This window comes from Stegostoma tigrinum, chromosome 19 (assembly GCF_030684315.1).
Source record: "Stegostoma tigrinum isolate sSteTig4 chromosome 19, sSteTig4.hap1, whole genome shotgun sequence".
Lineage (NCBI taxonomy): Eukaryota > Metazoa > Chordata > Chondrichthyes > Orectolobiformes > Stegostomatidae > Stegostoma > Stegostoma tigrinum.
Window position 1 is genome coordinate 11658409 of NC_081372.1, and position 22054 is coordinate 11680462.

General features: G+C 43.4%; 1 protein-coding gene across 2 annotated transcripts in view; it reads right to left on the reverse strand.

Moving 5' to 3' along the window:
• LOC125461441 (N-terminal EF-hand calcium-binding protein 1-like) overlaps nt 1-22054 on the reverse strand; it is a 134131-nt gene that overhangs the window by 34975 nt on the left and 77102 nt on the right. For both annotated transcript variants that reach the window (XM_048550228.2, XM_048550227.2), the window contains 2 exons: nt 21892-21989; nt 2262-2398 (listed from right to left, as the gene is read on the reverse strand). In XM_048550228.2, coding sequence (XP_048406185.1) covers nt 2262-2398; nt 21892-21989 — 235 coding nt within the window. The remainder of the gene's footprint in view (nt 1-2261; nt 2399-21891; nt 21990-22054) is intronic.

Below are 22054 nucleotides of genomic sequence, written 5' to 3' on the forward strand. Positions count from 1 at the left end.
TTACTTCAAAGGAGAGCAGGGAGCTGTCCCCAGTGCACTGGCAAACATCAAATCAACATCACAAAACAGATTATCTGGTCATTATCACTGACAGAAGGTAAAGGACAGTAAACAGTTTGGATAATTACAAAGATCGTACTGGAATTCTGTAGATGTGAACACGTAACAACTTGATAATGTAGCCATGTGTACAAATTTCAAAATGATTGGATCATATAATCACGTGTGCTAATCTGGAAAATAAAGTGGAATGTTGTTTAGAGACAAGAATGTTCTTTGGAATGTTTTTGTAATTTAACCTATTTTTCTAATCACCTAGGTCCAGAGATGTTATTGCACACCTCTGGAGCAGGTAGGCTGTGAACCCAAGCCTCCTGGCCCAGGGGTAAGTACACTACTACACAAGGGGATGACTGTTATCTGTAAAATAATATAAAATCATTGCAAATTGGGAAGTTGCATAGCACCTTCAATGAGTCCACCTTCCGTGATGCATGAATAAATGCCTAGACAAAGAAACTTAAGACTTGCTTCGTCTTTGACAGAGCAACGGGATGACAATTTTCCCTTTCCAACACTTGGCTGATCATGGGAGCTTGCTGTGCTCGAATCAGCTGCTGCATCTCCTAAGTTACTAAAGTGAAATATCTTCAGGATTGGCCTTAGGGAAGAATAATGGGCTTGAAAATGACTGTAAAAATATGAAGAAAACAGTAGGAACTGCCGATGCTGGAGTCTTAGATAACAAGGTGTGGTGCTGGATGAACACAGCAGGCTAGGCAGCATCAGAGGAGCAGGAAGGCTGACGTTTTGGGCCTGGGCTCTTCATCAGAAATAAAAACTGTGTTTTATTTGTTGAAGGAAAGTTTGAATAAGCTGTGGAGCGGACAAGCCAATAAATAAGAGAGACATAACACTTTCGATGCAGCGATGGGACTGTTAGCCTCTGGAATACAGCAAGTGAATATCGTGTCATATATGACAGGACATCCTGTCACAGTGTTGTCCAGATTAACCGAGCTTTGGCAGACAGTTTTATTTCTGTCATTAAATTTGAACTTTCAGTTGGATATTACTATACAGTGGCCTTGGTACTGCTTTGACTCCTGCCTGTCATTTTGAGTAAGAGCCAGAGCTTAATGGACATATTGATGTGGAATGCATGGAACAGAAAAAAGAATATTTTGTCACTTCAGAATACAGAGCTTGAGTATTGCTGAAACAAAGAGACTTTAGTTGTTGAAGCTTTGTGGATTGCATTCACAGAATCACAGAGTTGTTACAGTGAAGAGGATGCCATTCAGTCCATCCATCTATTATCTCAAGTCAATCTCCTGCCTTTTCCCCATATCCCTGCACACCATTTTCACCCAAATAATCATCTAATACCCTCCTAAATGCCTCAATTCATCTTGCCTCCACTGTATTTCCAGGCAGTGCATTCCACAGCCTAACGACTCTCCGTGCAAGAAAGTTTTTTTCTCATGTCATCCTTGCTTCCTTTACATATCATTTTACATCTATGCGCTCTTGTTCTCTTTCCTTTTTTGAGCAGGACCAGCTTGCCCCTATCTCCCCTATCATGCCTGTTCATGATTTTGAAAAACTCTCTCAAATCTTCTCTTTGCCTTGTTCTCTCCAAGAACAGAGCCAACCACTTCAATTTATCCATGCATCAGCGCCATATACTATTTCATCAGGATTCTTTGTAAAGAATATCAAATTTCAAAGGCAGCAACAAGTTACGCAGCATGTGAAGTGGTTGGTAAGCCGCCTCTGATAGTTTGAGGTTTGGAGTCTGGGGTTTGCATCCCCGCATGCATCTTTCATGAATTCAACAAAAGCTTGGGACAGGGACAATGGTTCCCTAATTCACTGCGTTCACTGTATGATTTGTACCTTGTGAATTAACCTTTTCTTTGATGTAATACCCAGCTATTTGTTCCCCTGTTTTCATGCTTTAAAGGCTTGCAAAGTTTTACTGCATTCAGCGCTGGCGGGTTTTACATTCAGCTGTGTGGTGAAATCCTGCTATTAATGCTTGACAGAGTTCCAACGCTTCACAGATTAATTCATCTCAGTCCATACATCTGCTCCCCTTGGCTACTCGCGCAGGTCTCCACCAACGTACTGTGTGACATCATCAGAGTGGTTGGCTCATTACAACATGAACATTAACTCCTTCAGAGCTATTACTTTATATATGAGTTTATTTTGATGTGTCTAGGGACGAGGAGGAACGCAAATGTGACGTGACCCACCTCTCATGGCTAGTTTGCTCCTCAATGGCATCCATCGCACATTCCAGAGAGCTCTGCAGCGACTGCAGCTGGTCCATGGTCTCTCGGAGCAAAAAGCGGGTCACAAATTGTTCCAGAGTTGAGGAGCTCTGGTATTCCTGGCAAGAGAAAGAGAATCAGTCAGCGACTCATCCAGGAACAAATTACTATCAGAACCGGAAGTGTGAAGCTCCGAACTGTTGTCAGGGACCTCAAGGGCAACAAACCATAAACGCTCATCACTCTCTCGGGTTCACGTTCCTGCTCTCCTGGCCAATATTTAACCAGCAGTCAATATGATTAAATCTGGTCATTATCTCACCAATGTTTGTTGGACTTTGCTTGTGCACAGATGGGTTGCTAAATTCCCACCATTGCAATTACAGTGACTGCACCTTGAAGAGCTCGACATTTATTCTGATATACTTGGATGGGCCCTTGAGGTTATGAAAGGTGCTACATAAGTGCTGTATCAATATGTTAACGAACCCAGTGCGCTCTTCCATAAGTAACCTGTAATTTCCTGATTTCCCTACTCTCCCAATGTCTGCTAAGACAGTTAAACGCGACAACTCATGTGTCTGAAATTTCCTTGCTAGCTCCTCCTAATTGATCAACAATTTGCTTGAGTGTTGGTTAGTTCTGTCTCCTTACAGACTGAGGTACACTGAAGTTGTGAAACGCAACATATAAACACAAAAGCCTTGGTTTTCGTTCCCACCTCAGAAGCACGGAGGAAGGACATTTGCTGGTCCACAAAACCGAACTGGGAAAAGTGCTCAGAAGTTTGGAATTTCATTCCAGGGGTAACGGGGTTCCTTGTGGGGCAAGTGAGAAGGCTGCCACCCACAGCTGTGAGCTGGGTACGAGCCCTGGCTCTGTGCACCAGGTCATACTGCAACTTAATTTTTAAAAAAAGGAATGAAATGAAAATAAATCCCTTGTGGCGATGTACCATGTGAAGTTCTAGTGCCATCTTAACATCTTCTCATGCCAACCCATGCATGACACTAACCTTTGCCCTGCCTGCTCTATGCTGGTTCACCTAATATCCATGATGGGCAAACTTAGGAGCTATATTGACTTAAAATAAGCACATACCTATCGGTAAAATCACTATTTTCAAAATCTCTCATTCACATTTTAAAAAGTACATTGAAATTCCTTCAACTGATGTCTTACACACTGTACTTGTACTCTAAGTTGTTGGACAGTTTTAGCAGCTCACGTAGAATTTTCTGACCATTTAAACTGTTCCTTTACAGTTACATAACTTCTTTGACTGTTCAAATGGGTTTGTGCCCTTCTTAGGCACAAACCAACTGACTTTAACTCCCTCAGACATATTCACTAAGGTGCATCCCCTTTTATTCTTTATTCATTCGCAGGATGAGGTCATCGCTGGCCAGGCAGCAATTATTGCCCATCTCTAAATTGCCCAGAGGGCAGTTAAGAGACAACCACATTTCTGCAGGTCTGACTCACATGTAGGCCAGACCAGGTAAGGATGACAGTTTCCTTCCCTAAAGGCCATTAGTGACCCAGATGGGATTTTCCCAACAATCGGTCATGGATTCACGGTCATCATTACATTCTTAAACCCAGACAATTTTATTGAATTCAAATTCCACCAACTGCCACGGTGGGATTTGAACCCAGGTCCCCAGAACATTATCTGGGTCTCTGGATTAACAGTCAAGCAATAATACCGCTTGGCCATTTCCCTACCTCCTTGAAGGCATACCCCTAGCTATCCAAAATAAATTTACTATAACAGAGCTGTAATGGTCTCACCTGCTCCATATATTCTAGCTTCCAAAAGGCAGAGATATTAAAATCTGATCCAATCAATGGCAGGTGAACATGCAAAATGTCTCTGGGAACCATCCACGCATGATGCCGGAGCCACCCCTGCAAAAACGGGAGGTGAAACATGTAGGTGTTGGGGAGGGGCCAGAAATTCCCATTTTTGGGAAGTTCAGGGGAGGCTCCCTGTCACCACAAACATCTGGGCCAATGTCTTCCTTTCTTAAATAATGGTCAGACTGCAATTTACTGGGTGGCATCAGCAGCCACACTTCATTAGCAGTATAAGACATTTTGGGACATCCTGAGGTTATGGAAGGTGCTATATAAATGTTCGACTGTTTTTTCTGAAAACATTTTTGGATTTTTCAAATTTGAATTGCGTTCGGTTCACACGGTATTTTATCTGGGCCTTGCTCCCTCCTCAACATGTTAGTTGTTCTAAATTAGTGACTGGCTTGTGCTCTGTCATGAAGAAGTAATTCCCCCATGATTAAAGGTGAAAAAGGAAATCTTTTGCAGATGAGAAAGTTAAGCAAATGATTGGACGAGACAGACAGACTGCAAGTGTATCAGCAAACAAATGAGGTTCATGAAGTTGGAAAGAAAGTGAAGATCTAAACAGATACATGAAAGGAGGAAATGGACCTGTGAGGAACCATTGTATTTATTGCACATTAAAGCTAACAATGTGAAGTTTAATCAAATGATGATGGCATCTAGAATAAAAAGATCTGCATTCGCAGTCACTGACATGCAGCAGGAGATAAGATACTGGTCAATATTTTATTGAGGAATTTGAGACAAGAAGAAAGATACTTCAGTCTGCACCAACAAGAATCAGACTATATCATTGTTCTCATTCATTCCTGTAAACTGACAAAGTTATGTGACAAAAGGAAATTCCTGAAGGGTCACTTAAATAAACAGTTAATGGAAGTTGTCAGGAAAGTTGAGCAATTTACTTTGAGGGCTGGTAATACACTGTGGTGGTTGTGCTCAGGATTTAATAATAGAGGAGTTGAGGGCTTTCAAACCTGGCAGTGTGACATATTTCAGGCGTCTGTTTTTCATATAAGCCTTTCAATCGAACCCAAGACCTGTCAGAATTACAGCTCCATAGAGTGACCTATTGCAACTCATTTCATTCCAGTAACAATGGGACAAGAGCCATTATTGAGGCTACAATCCAATTGTTATCGTCACTCAATCATTCACTGTCATCAATCTCTCTGTCTAGCACAGCACCACAGTTTCAGTAGTTTATTGGTTCGGAGAGGAACATGTGGACCATGGTACATGGAGCCCTTACCCCAAAGAAATATCCAACCAAAGAGTTCAAACTGAATGGCCTGGCATGAATATTGCATGCAACATGGGGATTTTCTCAAAAGGAGCCACAGACTTTTAGCATTTCTGATGAAGGGTCCAGACCCGAAACGTCAGCTTTCCTGCTCCTGAGATGCTGCTTGGCCTGCTGTGTTCATCCAGCTCTACGCTATGCTATCTCAGACTTTTACTTCCTCCTTTTGCCAAGTCCAAATCAGGCGAGGGAGTTAAAGAGTGGAGCAATTTAGACACAGCAAACAAATGTTGGCCGTTCCAACAATGTCTACACTCCATGAAATAGTAAATACAAAGTGTAGTCACTGTTGCAGTGTGGGACAAGCAGCAACCAAATTGCACAATGCAAGTTCCAACCGATCTCAATGTAATAATGACCAGGTAATCTGTTTCAGTGGTTCTACATTGGGGAATAAATATTTGCCAGTATACCTCTGGCTTCTATGTTATAGGAAAGATGTTGTTAAACTTGAAAAGGTGTAGAAAACATTTAGAAGGACGTTGTCAGGGTTGGAGGGTTTGAGCTACAGGGAGAAGCTGAAGTTATTCATATAAATTGTAAAATTATCAGCAAAGTGATGGAAGGGGCCATCAACAGTATTAGCAAGCATTTGCTCAGCAACAAAATAATCTGCTCGCTGATGCTCAGTTTGGATATCGCCAGAGCACTCTCAGACCCCAATCTCATTACAACCCTAGTTCAAACACGGACAGAAGTCTAGATCTGTAGATCTGAATTACCAGTGATAGCCTTTGTCGTCGTGGCAACACTTGATTGATTATGGCTTTGAGGAGGCTTGGCAAAACTCAAGTCATTGGGAATAGGGAAAACCCTCCACTGATTGGAGTCATGCCTGCCACCAAATGGGTGTGGTTGTTGGAGGTTAGTCATCTCCACCCTGGCACACATCCCCGCACGAGTTTCCCAGGGTAGACTCAGGCATCTTCAGCTGCTTCATCAATGACCTTCCTTCCATTATACGGTCAGATGTGGGGATATTTGCTGAATATTGCATAGTATTCAGCATCATTCAAAACTCATCTTTAATTCTGTCCCCAGCCCCAGTCCAATGCCAACCTCTCCGAACTTGGCCTGCAATGTCGCTCAGTGTAAGCCCCGAGAGCAATGTCTAATCTACTGATTGGTCCAATCTACCTGGTTTGTCTTGGGAAGCTCCCGCAATAGACAGGTTTAGGTCAGTTCTTGTTGCCATCTGCCATTCACCTGGTGGAAATGGATTTTAGGTCTTCAGGCAAAATCCTCTGGGAGGGCGAGAAAACTCCATTTGTGCTGCAGCCAGTCACAAACCGTTCATCTGAAAGATGGCACTTCAAAAAATGTGGAACCTTCTTAACACCAGACAGGCAGAGCTAATGTTCTCAAAATCTCTGGAGAGGGATTCAAACCCACTATTCTCTGACCCAGGGACTACAGTGTTACCACCCAGACACAAACATCAACACACTCTCTCAGTAGTCTATCTTCTACATTCCTGTGGTAAATTCCAATTGGATTATATTAATCCATCTCCTCAATAAAATGTAACTGAGGCTAGACTGGATTCCAGGATGGCTTCCACTCAGAGCCGTGTTGGATGGGCAGAAAAACAAATGATAGAAAAAGAAGACAAACGAGCATAAATGAGTTATTGCAAATCATTGTGGAAAGTTTTACTATTTTCTTGATCCAATTTAAACTTGACACTCTCCAACAGCTCTGGTAATGATTGCCCTGAAGTTATTTCCCACACACCAACAGGCTCAAATTGCAGCCAATTTCACATGTTGAAGACAAGGTATGAATTTAAAACAATTATCATGTCATTTTGAGTGAATTGCAGGAAAAAATTAGATACTCGTTACTGCTTTATTGGGTGTCTGCAGTATAATATCTGGTATGTTAACGCACCAGACTTTCTCAGGCTTACTTTATGAACCAGCAGGGCTGCTTTCCTACCATTCCTACCTGCCCCAGGAAGGACAGGCAGACAATGGGCTTGCTGACATGGCATTACTTTGTATATCTGGCTGTCTCGCACATTATAGAGTGTGGAAGTAACACACTGGTATGGTCTCCAGTTATTGCTCAGTCCTAAGCTTCTCCTATAACAAAAACCAAAAGAACTGCGGATGCTGTAAATCAGGAACAAAAACAGAAGTTGCCGGAAAAGCTCAGCAGGTCTGGCAGCATCTGTGAAGGAGAAAACTGAGTTAACATTTCGGGTCTGGTGACCCTGCCTCAGAAGTCTGCCTCATGAGTTCTGAGGAAGGGTCACCAGACCCAAAACGTTAACTCTGTTTCTTCCTTCACAGATGCTGCCAGACCTGCTGAGCTTTTCCAGCAACTTCTGTTTTTGTTTCTATGCTTTTCCTTCCAGATGAAACATTGATTTATTTAGACTTCATACAATTTAGTTTACTATATATGCACATCCTCACAATGTGGCCAGTTGGCAACATTGAACATGGATTTGGTTTTTATAGTTTTAAGGAGCATCTCTGCTCAGACCCAAGCATGGCCCTGAGCTTAGGGTGGCACCATGGCTAGCTTTGCTGCCTCACTGCACCAGGGACCCAGTTCAATTCAGACATCGGCCAACTGTCTATGTGGAGTTTGCACATTCTCCCCACATCTGTGTGGGCTTTCCCTGGTTACCACCCACAGTCCAAAGGTGTGCAGGCTAGGTGGATTGGCCACGTGAATGCAGTCTTACTGGGATGGGATATTCTTTGAAGGATCAGTTGGGCTTGATGGGCATGCTCCCACGCTGTAGGGATTCTATGATTCCTGCCATTTTAATTCCCCAACCTATATGCTGACTTCTCTGTCTTCAGCGTGCTATGAAACTCACTGAAAGCTTGATTCTAATTGTAAATGCTGGTGTATCCGCCAAGCTTGGAGATATGACAGCAGACGATCCATCCCCATACTAGGTGACATCCTCAGTGCTGTGGGGCCTCCTGTGAAGCGCTGTCATCTTGTGCCTGTTCGAATTCAAATGGTCTGGTTTTTGCTGCTTCTGGTAGGTAGTGAAATCCACACCGTATAAACTCGAACCAACACAAGACAATAGCACTTTACAGGAGATAATGGGAAATGCAGATGCTGGAGAATCCAAGATAACAAAGTGTGGAGCTGGATGAACACAGCAGGCCAAGCAGCATCTCAGGAGCACAAAAGCTGACGTTTCGGGCCTAGACCCTTCATCAGAAAAGGGGGTTGGGGAGAGGATTCTGAAATAAATTGGGAGAGAGGGGGAGGCAGACCGAAGATGGATAGAGGAGAAGATAGGTGGAGAGGAGAGTATAGGTGGGGAGGTGGGGAGGGGATAGGTCAGTCTGGGGAGGACGGGCAGGTCAAGGAGGCGGGATGAGGTTAGTAGGTAGGAAATGGAGGTGCGGCTTGAGGTGGGAGGATGGGATAGGTGAGAGGAAGAACAGGTTAGGGAGGCGGGGACCAGCAGGACTGGTTTTGGGATGCAGTGGGGGAAGGGGATGAGCTGGGCTGGTTTTGGGATGCAGTGGGGGGAGGGGAGCTTTTGAAGCTTGTGAAGTCCACATTGATACTGTTGGGCTGCAGGGTTCCCAAGCAGAATATGAGTTGCTGTTCCTGCAACCTTCGGGTGGCATCATTGTGGCACTGCAGGAGGCCCATGATGGACATGTCGTCTGAGGAATGGGAGGAGGAGTTAAAATGCTTTGTGACTGGGAGGTGCAGTTGTTTACTGCGAGCCGAGCAAAGCGGACCCCAAGCCTCCGCTTGGTTTCCCCAACATAGAGGAAGCCACAATGGGTACAGTGGATACAGAGTATCACATTAATAGATGTGAAAGTGAACATCTGCTTGATGTGGAAAGTCATCTTGGGGCCTGGGATGGGGGTGAGGGAGGAGATGTCGGGGCAAGTGTAGCACTTCCTGCGGTTGCAGGGGAAGGTGCCGGGTGCGGTGGGGTTGGAGGGGAGCGTGGTGCGAACAAGGGAGTCCCGGAGAGAGTGGTCTCTCCAGAAGGTGGACAAGGTTGGAGATGGAAAAATGTCTGGGATGGCGGGGTCAGATTGTAGATGGCGGAAGTGTCGGAGGATGATGCGTTGTATCCGGAGGGGTGGTACAGGGGGTCCCACAGCACTGAGGATGTCACCAACTAAGGGGACGAAACGTCTGCTATCATACCTCCCAGCTCGGCAAACACATCAACATCTACAACCAGCACCTGAGCTATAAATCTTTGCTCAAACCACTGAGCAGTGCCTAATCTTATGATCAGACTTTTTCTAGCATTCCAGACTCAGCACTGAGATAAAACAATTCAGAATGTACCCTTTGTTCCCACTTAATTAGATTGGTGATCATTGGTGATCATTGGTGATCATTGGTGATCATTGGTGATCATTGGTGATCATTGGTGATCATTTCCACTTCCCCACTTCATCTAGAACCATTTTTGTTTCTTTAATGGTCCCATCGCTACTTCCTCAGCGCGAACCAACATCCTGCTATCATTTAATTCTCTCCAATCTTCCACCTTATCACAGACCTTCACTCTTCTCTTAGTCCTCCTCCCTCAGGCTTATCCCTGAAACTACTTGTGATGTGGTATCTGCAATCTGGGAGTCATTTCTTTATAACCAGCCACTGCTGGTAACCCAGATGTGTGCTGTGCTCACAATCTGTCACAATGGACTTTTCCCCTTTGACAGGATATTTGTATTTGAAGTGGTGACACTGAAGTTAGATCCTATAACATAAGGAGGAGACGAGGATCATATAGCGCTGAAGGATTCAATCCATTTACACAGTTCCTGGCTTTTACAATGTGACAGTCACAGACATTTGTATGTCTGGGCTCAGGCGAAGTAATCTGGATGAACACAACAGGCCAAGCAGCAGAGGAGCAGGAAGGCTGACGTTTTTGGGCCTAGCCCCCTTTTCTGAAGAAGGATCTAGGCCCGAAACATCAGCCTTCCTGCTCCTCTGATGCTGCTTGGCCTGTTGTGTTCATCCAGCTCCACACCTTGTTATCTCAGATTCTCCAGCATCTGCAATTCCTACTATCGCTGACTTTCTCTTTTCTTCTTCTCCCATCACCGGTTTCTATGCTTGCTTAAAACATGTACCATCTGTAACATTTTTCAGCTTGATTGAATCATAGAATACCTAAAGTGTGGAAGCAGGCCATTCAGCCCATCGAGTCTTCACCAACCCTCCAAAGAGCATCCCACTCAGATCAACTCCCGCACCCTATCCCTGTAACCCTGCATTTCCCATGGCTAATCCACCTAGCCTATGCATCCCCTGGACACTACGGGCAATTTAGCATGGCCAGTCCACCCTAGCCAGAACATCTTTGGACTGTGGGAGGAAGCTGGAGCACCCAGAGGAAACCCACGCAGACATGGAGGGAAGGTACAAACTCCACACAGTCACCCAAGGGTAGAATTACACTGGGTCCCTGGTCCTGACAGGCAGTAATGCTAACCACTGAGCCACCATGTGGCATGCCTTAGCTGGATAGGCAGAGCCTAGCGGGGAAGACAGTGGAGCAGTAGTGGCAGGAGTTTCTGGATGTAATTGAGGACACCGTATAGAGGTTCATCCCAAAGAAAAGAAAGATTATCCGAGGTGGGATTAGACAGCCATGGCTGACAAAGGAAGTCAGGAAATGTACCAAAAGAAAAAAAGAGACAGCCTATAAAGTGGCCAAGAGCACTGGGAAATCAGAAGGTTGGGAAGGCTACAAAAACAAACAGAGGATAACAAAGAGAGCAATAAGGAAGGAGAGGGTCAAATATGAAGGGGAGATAAGGAAATAGCTGAAGAACTTAACAAGTACTTTGCGTCAGTCTTCACAGTGGAAGACATGAGCAGTATGCCAACAATTAGGGAGAGTCAGGGGGCAGAGTTGAGCATGGTAAGCATTACCAAAGAGAAAGTGCTAGAAAAGCTAAAAGGTCTAAAAATTGATAAACCTCCTGGCCCCGATGGGCTACATCCTAGAGTTCTGAGGGAGGTGGCTGAGGAAATAGCAGAGGCTTTGGTCATGATCTTTCAAAAATCAGTGGAGTCAAGGAAAGTCCCAGATGATTGGAAATTTGCTGTTGTAACCCCCTTGTTTAAGAAAGGATCAAGGCAAAAGATAGAAAATTATAGGCCGATTAGCCTAACCTCGGTAGTTGGTAAAATTCTAAAATCCATTGTCAAGGATGAGATTTCTAAATTTCTGGAAGTGCAGGGTCAGATTAGAACAAGTCAGCATGGATTTAGTAAGGGGAGGTCGAGCCTGACAAACCTGTTAGAATTCTTTGAAGAGGTAACAAGTATGTTAGATCAGGGAAACCCAGAAGATGTTATCTATCTAGACTTCCAAAAGGCCTTTGATACGGTGCCTCACAGGAGGCTGCTGAGCAAGGTGAGGGCCCATGGTGTTCAAGGTGAGCTACTGGTTTAGATTGAGGATTGGCTGTCTTACAGAAGGCAGAGAGTTGGGATAAAAGGCTCTTTTGCAGAATGGCAACCAGTGACGAGTGGTGTCCCGCAGGGTTCAGTGTTGGGGCCGCAGCTGTTCACCTTATATATTAATGACCTGGATGAAGGGACTGGGGTCATTCTGGTGAAGTTTGCCGATGATACGAAGATAGGTGGACAGGCAGGTAGTACTGAGGAGGTGGGGAAGCTGCAGAAAGATTTAGACAGCTTAGGAGAGTGGTCCAGGAAATGGCTGATGAAATTCAATGTGAGTAAATGTGAGGTTTTGCACTTTGGAAAAAAGAATTCAGGTATGGACTATTTTCTAGATGGTGAGAAAATTTGTAAAGCAGAAGTACAAAGGGATCTGGGAGTGTTGGTCCAGGATTCTCTAAAGGTTAACTTGCAGGTAGAGTCCGTGATTAAGAAAGGGAATGTAATGTTGTCGTTTATCTCAAGAGGGTTGGAATATAAAAGCAGAGATGTGCTTCTGAGGCCTTATAAAGCTGCAGTTAGGCCACATTTAGAATACTGTGTCTAATTTTGGGCACCACACCTCAGGAAGGACATACTAGCCCTGGAGCGTGTCCAGCGCAGATTCACACGGATCATCCCTGGAATGGTAGGTTTATCGTATGATGAACGGCTAAGGATCCTGGGATTGTAATCATTAGAGTTTAGAAGGTTGAGGGGCGATCTAATTGAAACGTACAAGATAATGTATGGTTTAGAAGCGGTGGACGCTGGGAAGTTGTTTCCGTTAGACAGGGAGACTAGGACCCGTGGGCACAGCCTTAAAATTAGAGGGGGTAAATTTAAAACTGAAATGAGGAGACATTTCTTCGGCCAGAGAGTGGTGGGCTTGTGAAATTCATTGCCGCAGAGTGCAGTGGAGGCCGGGACATTGGATGCCTTCAAGGCAGAAATTGACAAATTCTTGATCTCACAAAGAATCAAGGGCTACGGGGAGAGTGCAGGGAAGTGGAGTTGAAATGCCCATCAGCCATGATTTAAATGGCAGAGTGGACTTGATGGGCCAAATGGCCTTACTTCCACTCCTTTGTCTTATGGTCTTATGGTTTTATGGATAGATGTGTTTGTGTATTTCTAAGTGCATGGCAACTTTGCCCAAAACTTTTGCTGGAGCTGGTCTGGAAATGTTACGGTGAGACTAACTGGAAATGGGAGATGTTTGTGATGAAGAGGGCTCCTTGATCAATAGACAAAGGGATTGGTTATTAGTGGACTGAATGGAGGCTGAAATAATGGCCTGGACATCAGAGTGAATGATACCCTGTTGTTTTTTTAGAATTGGGATGTCTTACCTCCAGGTTGAGAGAATAGACAGGCCTTGAGTTCATCATTACTACAAAATATTGCTAATAATATTCACCCTCAATACCACATTAGTCTGTTGACCTGCAGTGTGCTTGAATAAAAGTGAGGACTGCAACATTTTCATGCTTAGTTACTGCACATGAAACATTGAACAGGCTAGAACACTTCACTGTAGTAAAAAAGACTGAGGAGTGATCTGATCGAGGTCATAAAGTTTATGAAAAGAAAAAGATAAAAAAACATGCTTCTGCTTGCAAGAATTAGGAGCCATATATAAGACAGTCATCAGGAAATCCAACAGGGAAATGCAGGAGAAAAGCCTTTGATGACAGAGTGGTTAGAATGTGGAACTCGCCGTCAGATGGAGTGATTCAGTCAAAGAACATAGGTGCATTCAAGGGGAAGACAGATAAGCACTTGATAGAGGGCACCAGGAGAAGGATCTGTTGTTGGGGTATATGTGAAGAGGGGTGAAATGAGGCTTTTGTGAAGCATGAACACTATCACGTTTGGGATGAATGAGTGGAATTTCTGTGCGGTGAAAACTTGGCAATAAATTGGCCGTTAGTATAGAGTAAAGTTCCATTTAAATGTAGAAAATGTCTCTAACTTTCCCTGCCCCTCTGGTTAAAAACACTATAGCAGGCAGGCTTCCATTGGATCATTCTGTATGTATAAAAGAAATGGATGTCACGTCACTGCTATGCATTGTTGTTGCAATGAGAAACTTAATTGACACACTGTGGCCCAGTGAAGCTTCCAGAAGCTTCCAGCACTTTAGCTGCAATGTGCAAGTAAAGCTTGACAGTGACGACAGTCAATTCACAGACCAAACACACATGCTAAAAAGAAAGACTCAGCTCAAAGGCTTTCCACAATTACCAACCTCTCAAAGTGTTTTGCATCCAATGAAGTACTTTGTGAAAAGTAGGAAACAGGGCAGCTTTCACAAAATCAGAAGTCGCATGAATTCTCTGGCTTTGCCTAATGAAGGAGCAGCGCTCAGAAACCTTGTGGTTTCAAATAAACCTGTTGCACTATAACCTGGTGCCGTGTGATTTCTGACCTTGTCCACCCCAGTCCAACACCGGCACCTCCACGTCACAATGTTTACGAATAGTAACAAGATAACGACAAAGAAACAAAGAACTGCGGATGCTGGGAATTCTGTTTTTGAACAAGGTAATGACTATTGTCTGAAAGGGTTTAAACTGCGGAGTGCCTCAAGGACCACCTGGAATAATCATGGAATATGGACTTGTGGGTGGGATATCAAAGGAGGGACACCTAACATTTGGTGCTCCTTGTAAAAATGTGACATATAACAAGTTGCTAACATACAACAAATTACGTCTTATTAACTACAATTTAGCCTAGGAAGTGCTTTTCCTCTCCCACACTAACCCAAGCAGACCCTGTAGATTGCTACCCTTAAAAAGGATGGTGGTAGAAATCTTCCTCATGAGCAGTAGCTTAAAGAATCATGAGCTGTCCTGCCCACCCAACGTTGACTAGATATCAACAGGGATAAATATCAAGGGATAAATATTGGCTAGGACGCAGGAACTATTTCCTAAACTCTTTATTTGAGTGAAAGCATGGGATTGCTTCCATCTGCTCAAGCAGGAAGATGGGGGCTTTGGTGGACCATCTCCTCGGAAGCATGGCAGCTCCAACATGCTCCCTCTGCATTGCAATATCCACCTTGATTTTCTTGAGTTCCGTCATGGAGTTAAACCTGGAACGCTGTGATTCAATGGAGAGAATGCTAGCCAGTGAACCAAGGCGGGGTAAACCCCTGTTAATGGTAAGAGAAATGCTAATTCAAATTACTCCCAGGCCAGAAAGAAAAACACACAAACTTAAACTTTCCTCCTGGAAACATTCCAATGCCGCAGGGCAAGAACATAGGAAATGGAGGAGGCCATTCAGCCCCTCAAGCCTACTGCGCCATTCAGGTAAGTCGAGGCTGACCTGTATCTGAAATTCGCCTACCCATCTCAGGTTCTATAACTCTTAATGCCCTTAATTGATGAAAATACAACCATACAATTCTCTATGGGCTGGCAGCCTTTTCCACCAGCCTAGCTGTGAAGATATTCAGCATTCTGATCCAGTGGGCTGTGAATATAGTCACCTTATTCATTAACAAGATGGAGGGGTCACTAGCTAGGTCAGCATTTATTGCCTTTCCTAATTGGCCAGGGAGCAGTTAAGAGTCAACCACATTGCTGCAGGTCTGGAGTCACACGTGGGCCAGACCAGGTAAGGAAGGCAGTTGCCTTCCCTAAAGGTCATTAGTGAACCAGATGGGTTTTTCCAAACAATTGACAATGGATTCATGGTCATTATTAGATTCTTAATTCCAGATCCTTTATTTAATTCAAATCCCACTGTCTGTGTGGTGGGATTTGAACCTTGGTCACCTGGGTCTCTAGTTTAACACTCCAGTGATCATTCCACTAAGCCATCACCTCCCTTGTACACTCAAGATGTCTGCTCAGTAGAAGGTCCTTGTATCATGGGGTGATCCATACCACTGCCGGGGGCATTCCTCTGTAGGCAACACTGATGACATGCCCAGACCTTTCTTGTTTGCTGTCGATACATCACCCAAGGATTCGCTGCCGTAGAGGAGTGTCAGAGGAAAACTGCCTTGTATACCATGACTTTGTGTCCATCAATGGGTGATGGTTGGCAAGCCTCTAAGATGGACAAAGACATAACATAGACCTAGGCTTTGCTGCTACCATTTCTCTTTGATCATCCAAACAATAAGGATTGGATTTGTTATGTTTTGCAATGCTCTGAAACCACTATGGCATTCAGAAATTTGCATGTTGAAGTACTTAGTCCAGTAAAACTATAGCAAGGATCTTGCTAGCATTGAAGGGTAGATCCCCTAAACCACAGTAATGGTCACCTGTAGCCCTGCTTCTCTTGAATTTTGAGGCGACCTTGTGTGCAAGATGTGTGATTTTTATATATTAAAATATTGTTCATTTTAGAGTTTGGATTTTGAGCTAGTGGCTTGAGGGGTTTGGTCTGCGTTTTTTTGAGAGGTTTAATAATTAACTTGTCAGTACTACTAGAGTCATGATTTTTTCTTTGAAATGGGTATGAAAGAGAGGGTGCCTGGAGTGACAAGGTTTAATTTGCTTTCATTGAAAGAGTTTTACATGTGGGACAGAGTAAACATTGAAGAACATTAGCTTGCTTTCTGTTGGAAGAAGGGAATTGGGTTTTTTTTCGCTGATGGGACAAAAAAGTGCAGAACTTGTAAAGCTTACATTTCTCACAAGTGCTGGTTGAAGTCAGATGTATGAAACTGCTTCTCTCGAAGAAAGAAGATAATCCAGAAAAGACATAGGTTAGCTCTGTGTAAAGGTTTCAGTTTTAAACTTGCACACCAGAAGTGTATGGTTAGAATCCTGAGTGGCTTTTTTGAAACTGAGAAAGCCTAAGCTCAGTTGTATGACTCTGCAAAAAAAAAGGCTATTAATCTCTCAAGACCAGGAACTGAAAGCAACAATTAAATCCAATCTGTGGATGTGATGGAGAATTACTGTAAAGTGTTGGGATAGATGTGACAGTATATTACCATGTGTTTTGAAATCTTTCAAATTGTGTTCAATGTGAATATTTTTATTCTATTTTCTTATCATTTTCTTGAATAAATTTCAGTTTTATTGCTAAGACCAAAATGCAGCATTGAGCCCGTGTGCTTCATTGAAAGATCACCACATTAGATTTAACAATATATACGAGCTATCAAGCCAGATTTTTATCTGGGATTTGACTTGCCCAGTAATAACATCAGCTGGCATCATAACATTTTGCACACAGCTCTTCAGGGAACCACAGTTCGTGACAGATTTGCTGCAAAAGTTTTGACACTGCACAACTGACACACCGTAGCTGGGAAGTTGCCCAACCCAGTATCCTTGTTTTCAATTCATGCAGTGACTGGGGGGATTTTGGTCAGAGGAATGCCATTGCACTAGGATGTCAAACGTTCTGATACGCACTCTCGACTCCCAGCTCACTCTTAGTCAAAGATCACGTGATGTGGCCAGTAGAAACATTTCAAAGACCCCCTAAAGCTAACATGAAGTTCTGCCGTGGAGGTGCCGGTGTTGGATTGGGGTGGACCGAGTTAGAAGTCACATGACACCAGGTTATAGTTAAACAGGTTCATTTGAAATCACAAGCTTTCTAAGCACTGCCCCTTTCATCAGGTAAAGTCACTTCAACTGATGAAGGAGCAGAGCTCCGAAAGCTTGTAATTTCAAATAAACCAGTTGGGCTACAACCTGGTGTTGTGTGGCTTCTGACTGTGGAGAAATTCAACTTTGATACCAGCGATGAAGAGAGTGTGTGCTGGAGTCCGATGAATGGTGATTCCAGCTTCATTAAGGTGTAGCTGGCTTTGAAGCAGGCAGATGATGAATGAGAGAGCAAGAAGCAGGTTCAAGAAAGGACATAACCCCTCAATGACCATTGACCCATCAACAGACTGTCTAGATTACTGATGTGGAAAGTAGGTTTTAGATATCTTTTAAATGCTCTTTCTCTCTTAGGATTTGACTTTCTTTTCCATTTCCATTATCTTTTATTAACTTCACTCCTGTCTGTAATAGTTTCTCTTGCCTTCTCTCCCCCTTTCTCTCTCTTCTAGGAACCTACAGTGAGAAGGAATGCCTCAGTTTGTTGTGTGAAGACATACTGCTAGAGTTCACCTCTGAACAGCCAAGCTCTTTAAGCACTTTTGTTGAAAAGGCAAATAAAAAATAAATCTAAAAAAGTCAACAGCAGATAAGGTTGAAATCTATTATTGCCAGTAGTTCAACTCATACTTAAAATGCAAGGCGAGTAGGTTAAAAGAGGGAGTACATTTACAAAATGCAAACAGTGTATTTGTCTCTGTTGGCACAGATCCCAAGACTTCTGTCTGTGCCCAATATTCAATGATTACAGCTGCAGCATTCTCAATATGGATTTTAAAGCATGGTCCCCTAGGGGTGTAGTTGGCTGAGCGTAAGGCAATATGAATCAATTAGAAGTAGACCATTATTATCTCTCTCTCACCAGGCAGTTGGGAGATACACAACTATAGCAAGGTTGTTATCTGCATCCACATTGCAACAATCGTAATGAAGCATCAGATTGTTACTGGCACACAAACTGAATTTCTTGCATCACTCTTCAGCTCCACTGAGTCCCATTTTTTCTCTGCTGCTCTGAAACATTTGGGTATGCTGGAATTGTATTCTTTAAAACAGACAGGGTGAGGGAAGAAATTAATATGCATTAACAATTTGGGCACGAACATAGGGAGTATGATCAGTGATTTTGTAGATGACACTAAAATTGGTGGTGAGGTAAACAGCAAGGACGAAAGCCTTAGACCACAAAATGATATAGACCCCCTGGTGCCGACCTCCTTACACCTTTATCTCTCGTTCCAGGACAGTGCTGTTTCATACCTCTAATTCTTGACCTTCTCTAATCATTGACACATCTGTGTCTATTGTTTTATTCTTTTTAATTGTCTCAGGCTGTTATCACATCTGCCTGTTATTTTATTTCCTTGCCTGAATGTGGTTATACCTCCACATCCAGCTCCTCTAACCTCTATGCCAGGGCTCCCCAAATACTTTCCTGGCGAGATAACAAAATGTGGAGCTGGATGAACACAGCAGGTCAAGCAGCATCTTAGGAGCACAAAAGCTGACGTTTCAGGTGACCCTTTTCCAAGGCTTGAAAATTGTCTGACTCTCTCAGTGAAAACAGTGAGAGAGAAGCGCTTGGGGGATTGTGTTACTTCAATGTCACACCCACAGCATGTGTCAGGAATGTACCTGCCAAACACACTGCATGGGCTTCAGCCAGATGGCCATGTTTGAAAGTCCAGGGGAAGCCGCTTTTAGCCATAAGTCAAGAGGTAATAGCTCAGAAAATCAACAGCATCATCCAAACTCAGCCCAAGAGCTTGGATATGTTTAGTTGGGCACTTGGACAATTGAGGTCGGGGTCTCTGTATTGGTACAGTCTGCAATGTGGGCTGTAGTCAGGTCTGAACAATGAAAAGATGCAATGTTAGGTTGGGCATTAGGAAAAGAGCCTTTGGACTGGGTTCTACCATGGTGTAGCACTGAGGCCTGTTCAGCTTCATTCTTGTAGCTCCAGTTACAATGTCAGCTGATCAGACAGGGTGATGCAAAGCAGCAACACATTTATGAAAGTGAGCCTCTAATTGCTACGAAGTCTCACCTTTGCCACCAATGTTCCCTCACGAGCTTTTCTTCATCATTGCCCTTCCACTACATCTGCTATGAAGTGATATTCTTCACTAGCAGTGCCACTGGTGGGAATCCAGATCGATCCCTGCCAGTGATTAATTCCACTGCAAGTGAGCACACAATGGTACAAGAGTGGGACCCCAGAGACATAGGACACACACAATGGGCTGACCAGCAGAGTCATATGAGAAGTGTCTGTCGTTCACAGAGAGAAACCCTGCGTGAAAACCTCCCCAAAACTGACACTGAGTTGATTTTTGGTAAAAATTTGCCTTTATCTTTTGCGGTTGCATTATGACACTGCTTACTCTCTTGCTTCTCCAAATCTGAGCTAGAGTGCGATCTCCCCTCTCCCAACGTATCATCGATGGCAAAGTCTTTAACTTGAAATTTCCTCTTCAAATCTCTTCAAGATCTTTTCCCATCTTCAAATACTACCCAAATCTCACCATGCTTTTAGTCAAGTCCGTTCAAGTCTAGGTTTGGGTTTAATCAACCATCTTTGAGACGCCTTCCAGGGTTTTGTAATATTAGATTAAAGCACATTGACATTGACATTCAACTAGTTTACAGAGCTGCAAGGATTGAATGGTTGTATGTATAGATAATGAAGGGGTATCAACTCAGGGTGGCATCAGAACTAGATTGTAAGGATTCTTTTCTTGGTAAAATTGCTAAGGAATATTTTACCATATATGACAGTTGAAGCTTCATTAATCAGAATATAAAACCAAATTATACAAGCAACTGAGAAGTAGAAATATTCGAAGTACTGCTAGCATAGGAGTAATGGGCCTAATGGCTCTCTTCCTTAGTGATAACGTCAATCAGCTGACATTCTCTCAAACTTGAAAACTTGAAAACTTAGCCTCATGACCCCACTGATGAAATTTTAATCATAAGGAGAAGTCAAAGTGACATTTATTCTGCGTCCACTTCTGGGGAGCCAAAACTAGAGGAGATGAATGTGAAATAGTCGACAACAAATCCAATGAGAAATTGAGGAGAAGGTTCTTTAACCAGGCAGTGTTGAAAGTTTGGAGAACATAAGTTATTGAAGTGCATAGCTTGGAGACTCATTCAAGAAGAAGAACACACGGGGGAAAGCTTCAAGCTTTTAGAAAAAGAACTAATTAATGGGATGTGGGAGCCACTGACAAAGCCAGCATTTGTTGCCCATCCCTAAATGCCTTTGAGAGCAATCGTTGTGAATCTGGAGTCATATTTAAGCCAGACCCAGGAAGGATGACTGACTTCTAGAAGGCACTGTCTGGGAGATTAGTTGAGGGGGTGTAAGGTCATAATCTTTAAACAATACTTGGATGATCACCTGAAGTATCATCATGTTTAAGGCTAGGGGCTCAGGGCAGGAAAGAGGGACTAGGGTAGGTAATATAGATCAATGGGTTGAGGAGCCTCTTCTGTACTGCAGAGAATCATAGAGTTATAGAGCTGTACAGCATGGAAACAGACCCTTCAGTCCAACTCATCCGGGTCGATCACATATCCTAAATTAATTAGTCCTATTTGCCAGCATTTGGCCCATATCACTCTAAACCCTTCCTATTCATGTGCTCATCCAGATGCCTTTTAAAAGCTGTAATTGTACCATCCTCCACCACTTCCTCCAGCATCATTCCATGCACGCACCACCCTCTGTGTGAAAAAGTTGCCCTTAGGTCCCTTTGAAATCTTTCCTCTCTCACCTTAAACCTATGCCCTCTAGTTTTGGACTCCTCTACCCTGGGAAAAAGACCTTGGTTATTCACCCTATCCAGGCCCCTCATTATGTTATAAACCCTCTAATAAGCTCACCCCTCAGCCTCTGACACTCAAGGGAAAACAGCCCCAGCCTATTCAGCTTCTCCCTAAAGCTCAAACCCTCCAACCCTGGCAACATTCTTCAACATTTTTTCTGAACACTTTCAAGTTTCACAACATCTTTCTTATAGCAGACAATTCTACAATTCCCTCCCTAAAGAACATGTGCGAACTAGATGGGATTTTACAAGAATCAATCCTAGTTCCATGATTACCATTATTGACACCAGTTCTAAATTTAACTAAGGCAATAATTTGGATTATAAATCCCACCAGCTGGAATGGATTTGAACCTTTGTCCCAGTGCATTGGGATTACTAGTCTCAGCAACATTACGTAACCAATTGGCCTATTTCTTCTCTACATTTATGTAAATTAATGGATTATTATTTAAGTTGACGCTGGGCATAAAGTAATATTTGCGTGTGAGCTATGTTGGTGCGGAAGTGTGCTTGGCAATTAGGAAACATTTGTGAAAACCTTTCAGTAGACCCAGTCTGTCCAACATTCGCTTGCCTTGTGCAGATTGTAAACATACCTTTTTGGTTTTGTCCATTGCCTTCAGAATGGAGATATTGAGCTGTTCCAGAGCTGACAGGACACTTTCATATTCCCCTAGATGCTCAGAAAAATACTCTGGAAAAACAACAAAGTCATAATTTTTAATCTTCTCCTCCACAAAGCCTCAGGATAACTCATTT